Here is a 5,000-nt window from a genome sequence, read left to right on the forward strand (position 1 = left end):
ACACACACACACACACGGTGAGGGTTATGGTTAAAAGTGAAAGCAGAACTCTACAAAGCAATGGAAATCAACTGGAAGAAAGAAAGACAAAAGAAGTGACTGTGTGATTATTTAACTCCTAGAAGTCTGTTTCTGGACCTGAGTGGTTCTCCTGCTGCACATTGAAGGGAAACAGTTAAGACGTGTGTGTGTGTGTGTGTGTGTGTGTGTGTGTGTGTGTACTGTATTACATGTGTGCTGTAGCTCCTGTCTACAGCTACATGGTGGTGACCTGCCTCCCTTTAACAGGACGTCCCCAGAACCTGACTGATCCGTCTCGTAGTTCAGGGTTGGGGGGTTCTTGTCAGTGTCCTGGTCAGTCTCCACCAAATGCAGACATGAATGTTAGTGACTGCTGTGTCCTCTGAAGTGAAGGAGCTCTGACTGGTGCCTTTAGAGAATCCTCAGACAACGCTGCCACCCAGTGGCCACCTGCAGGCGTTTCACCACTGGGCTGCTCCGTGCAGGCAGCTTGTTCTCAGGGACGGCGGGTCGACTTGTGAGCAGCTGTTAAGTCAGGACTACAGTTCACTCCTGTGTAGTCTGACTCACAGGATGGAGGCTGTCGGTTTACTCAGACTGACAGCAGTCGATGGATGGATGAACCAGGAAGAGCAGCAGAACGACAACATCACATTTATTTAGATGTTTACAACTCTGAAGCACATATACGCGTATTATTATTATAAAGACTGATACACTCCAATCCACAACAACTTCATGGTTCACAGAGATGTATTCAGTGTGTCTGCTCTCTTGTCTGTGACAGTTATCATCAGTTTCTGATGTGATCTGAGTCAGAAGAGAACACCAGAGCTGCATACGAGGTGGTCGGTTTAAAGCCAAACGTCCTGCAGCTGGATGCTGGTGAGGAGCAGCCAGGCTAACCCTAACCCTGTGCCCTGCAGGATGGGACCAGTACCTGTCGTATCAGTGTGACTGCTGCCCAGAACACGAGCAGCAGTGAGTTTCTAGGAGCAAGAAAACATGTGATCCACATGTTCACACAATGCTGAGGGCTTCACATAGAACCAGAGCCAGACAGACGGGTCAAACACGTGCTGGCATGTTTTCCAGCTGCTCAGGACTTCTTATCAGCACTGGGTTAGGATCAATACTAATGAGCTCCGTGTCTGTGTGAGTAAGAAGAGCCTTTTACTGACACCATGACCACACTGACTAGCCGGATGTTGTCCTCACAGGTGCACCATCAGCATGCCAGGAATGCTTCCAGTCATTCAGCTGTGCGGCGCTGAAGGGAACAGGCTGGGCCGCTGATGGAATGTGATAATCCAGGACAGCACTGGTTGCACTGGTTATCAGGCACAGGACTGGGTGCAGGCCATGAGAAGGAAACGTCTGCTGAAAGCTGTTTGCAGAGCTCCTCAGATGCTGCTGCTGTGGTGTGACTGGATGCTTCATGTCTGGGCCGGTCTCTGTGCATCACGCTGAACGTTTCACCGGGACGCTCCACATGACTTGCAACAAAACAAACTTCCTTGTTCCTTGTCGCACTTGTTCTGAGGTCCTAATGAGAAAACGGGAACGCCCATGTGTTGGCTAGAAAAGTGAAGTGACAGGAAGAAAAGAATCACATGTGAGCAGAACAGCACCGGCCGGGTCCGCTGAGCTTCTGGCTTCTCAACATGAGCGGGATGAATGATCACGGTAAGAGGCAGCAGTGACGGAGGAGTGGAAATATATTATCATTATTATATTAGTGCTCAGCTGCTTAGAAAGAACCACGATGGAATAAGAGCCGTCAGGATGAGAGGCTTAAACGTGACATACATAACTTTATATTTAACTTTATTGTCCTTTCAGCGTCTTTTGTGCAGTTTTCTTTGTTCTTTTTTTCCCCACATGTCGTGTGAAAGAGTAGAATGTGAAACTAGCCATGACTCTACAGCTGCTGATCCCAGCTGTTCTTCAGGACTTTAGCTGGTCGGAGGGTTACGGGTCGGGTTGTGAGCTGACTGTAGATGTCGGAGCTGAATCACTGATTTGTGTATCAGGTACTGTGTTGTGACCCTTTGGGGAGTCAGACATGTTCAGATGACAAACATTTGATCCTCTCTGGAACCTAGCGGTAGAGATGATGTACCTGAACAACATCAAAAAGCAGATCATCAGTCATTTATCACATCTAATAATGACAAACAGAAAGAAGCTGGAACTCCCACTTTAGCTGAAGTCACTCCTTCATAAATGTCCATCAGTCACTGGCATCAGCTGGTGGTTTGGTTCTGTGCAGCAGAACATCTTCTGGTTGAAGATGTTTGAGGTTTTCGTGCACACAGAGCCTGAGCTTTCTGTCTTCGGCTCTCGTGCCGACCAGATGCGTCCAGTCTGGTTCTGATTCTGAACGCAGCACTTTGACTCCTCCCACTACGGACTCTAATTTAAAACTCTAACAAAGTACCCAGGTTCTCATTTATTTAAATTGTAGAAACTACTGTGAAATGTCAAGTTGATGTTGTTTGTTGGGTTGTTTTTGTCAGCTCTACCTGTGGGCTCTGATGTTTTCATGTAACTGTCATGAATCCGTGACTCGGCTCAACAGGTCACATGTCAGGATGGATTCATACCTTAGTCAGGTGCAGCGATCCTGGAATTATTTTGTTGTACAGTCATTTAGAAAAGTGCTTTTCTAATGAATAGAGTAATTATATTGGTTATATTTATGGACCACTGCTGGTCTGCATCTCCACCAAACTTCATTGTTGGTTTCATATTCAAGTCAGAGTCACACCACCGATGGCAGATCAGAAGGCTGCATGCAGTCAACACTTGTCTTTGATTTAGTCTTTGGCAGAACAGCATGAAAACAGGACAGACCAGATTCAGACAGGAAACTGTTGGAGTCCCACCGCAAAGCTCAGTCAGGCAGCTCTGCTCTCAGACATTTAATCATGTTCGTGTCCGTTTCTACTTTCACTGGCCAAAATAATTAATCATGTGTTTGTTTGTTTTCTGTTTGTCTGCTTTGCTGCTGTGTGTCTAATGAACTGGGAGCTTCTTACAACATGTTCAATGTAAATTATTGTAAGGATCTAATCTTCTCAGCCAGCGTGAGGACTGAGAATTTAGGTGATGGAGAGCTGGTGGTGCAGCTCTATGAGCAGCACCAGGACCCTGCAGGATGGTTCAGAGGAGTCCAGGTTAACCTACACTGTGTTACTGGATGAACTCGGTGTTAGCAGATGAGTTATGCAGCAGGTCTGGTTTCAGACTGAATAATGGAGTCACTCTGACACTACAACCAGCTCATACTTGTCTGCCTTCGAGTAGCTTCATTGTTGTTGCGTAACGCAGTCATGTGAGAACCAGGACGCTCCGAGTCGTCTGACTTGTTGGATGTCAGTCATTCCTAACCAGTTAGATAACATCAAAACTGCCCCGTCACGAGCTAAACAGAGACTGTTTGTTTGTTTGTAGGTATTCCTGAACTGATCAGCTGTCTCACAGTGACTATGCTTTTATTTTGAAACAGCTGAGACTGTTTCCTGCTGTGAGTGCTCTCTGCTCCCGGCGCTGCCGCCCTGTATGATGATGAACAGTGTATTTCTCTCTGACAGGGTACAAAGGTGCCACAGATCTATACGAAAGGAGGATTGTTCTGGTTGGGAAGACCGGCGTGGGCAAGAGCGCAGCAGGAAACACCATCCTCGGGAGGGAAGCCTTCGAGTCGGACCTCTCTCCGTCCTCCCTGACGGCTGAATGCCAGAAAGCAAAGGGAGACGTTGACGGTCGGAAGGTCGCCGTCATCGACACCCCGGGGCTGTTTGACACAAACTTCACTCAAGAAGAAGCGCTGAATAGGATCAAGATGTGCATCTCACTGTCTGCCCCTGGTCCTCACGTCTTCCTGGTGGTTCTTCAGCTGGGCAGGTTCACCCAGGAGGAGAAGGACACAGTCAAGATGATTCAGGCCACATTCGGTGAAGATGCAGCCAAATACACAATGGTGCTGTTCACACATGGAGACCAGCTGAAGAAGCAAACCATAGAGGGCTTCATTTCAGAGAGTCCCGACCTGAAAGTTCTCATTAAAACGTGCTACAACAGATACCACGTTGTCAACAATGAAATCAAAGATTCCCAGCAAACCAGTGAGCTCCTGGACAAAATTGACAAGATGACCATGGCTAACAATGGCAGCTGCTACACCAATGCAATGTTTGAGAAGGCAGAGGCAGCCATAGAGAAGGAGAAGGAGCGGCTTCTGAAGGAGATGGCGGCCCAGAGGCAGAAAGAGCTGGATGAGCTGAGAGCCAGATATGCAGGAAGGGCCTTCTTCAGGGAGGAGAGGTGGGTGCACATGAGGTACGAGCGTGAAGCCAGGTCTCGAGCCGAAAGGTCCAATGACTTCACCGCAGCACCAACCATAGCCGTAGCGACAGCCTGCGGTGCCGCCATTGGAGGCGTGCTGGGAATTGCAGGAGGTCCAATCGGTCTGGCCATTGGAGTTGCAGCTGGAGCTGCAGCTGGAGCAGCTGTTGGTGCCATAGCAGTGAGAGTCTCCGATCGCTGCCATGTGCAGTAAAGACGATGAGTCGTCATAATCAGCTTCTGCAGCTCAGAAAACAATCTTTGCACACGATTTGCATCAAAGAGGACTTTCAGAATCACTCTTCATCACTAAGCTTTAGAATTTGTAGCAGAGAACCAATCAGCCTGTATGATGCTGTGTCTGTAGCAGAATGTTTTATAGTAATAATGAGTCCTAATGACTGATGGAGCAAACGTGTCGCGTTTAAATGACCCTCTTCAGCTGTGTTTGGGATCCTGTACATGCAGCTGAGCAGCTGTCGTTGTTTTATTGAGTCCATGAAGGTTTGCATGTATGTGGATGTTTGTAAGTAGCTCAGGATGTGTGATGGACAGTCGGCATGACATCAGGACACTCACACTTGTTTCATGCACCTTGTATGTATTCCACATGCTTGGTCCTGTAGGTT

The 5,000-nt window shown here is 47.8% G+C and overlaps 1 protein-coding gene across 1 annotated transcript in view; it reads left to right on the forward strand.

Moving 5' to 3' along the window:
• Window positions 1–1,550: 1,550 nt before the first annotated feature.
• LOC103364185 (uncharacterized) overlaps window positions 1,551–5,000 on the forward strand; it is a 5,541-nt gene continuing 2,091 nt past the window's right edge. The window contains exons 1-3 of the mRNA XM_008291212.1: window positions 1,551–1,707; window positions 3,618–4,581; window positions 4,998–5,000. The exon at window positions 4,998–5,000 is cut by the window's right edge and continues 1 nt beyond it. Of these exons, the coding sequence (XP_008289434.1) occupies window positions 1,686–1,707; window positions 3,618–4,581; window positions 4,998–5,000 (989 nt within the window). The 5' untranslated portion in view covers window positions 1,551–1,685. The remainder of the gene's footprint in view (window positions 1,708–3,617; window positions 4,582–4,997) is intronic.

The sequence above is a fragment of the Stegastes partitus genome, unplaced genomic scaffold (assembly GCF_000690725.1).
Source record: "Stegastes partitus isolate 25-593 unplaced genomic scaffold, Stegastes_partitus-1.0.2 Scaffold726, whole genome shotgun sequence".
Classification (NCBI taxonomy): Eukaryota; Metazoa; Chordata; class Actinopteri; family Pomacentridae; genus Stegastes; species Stegastes partitus.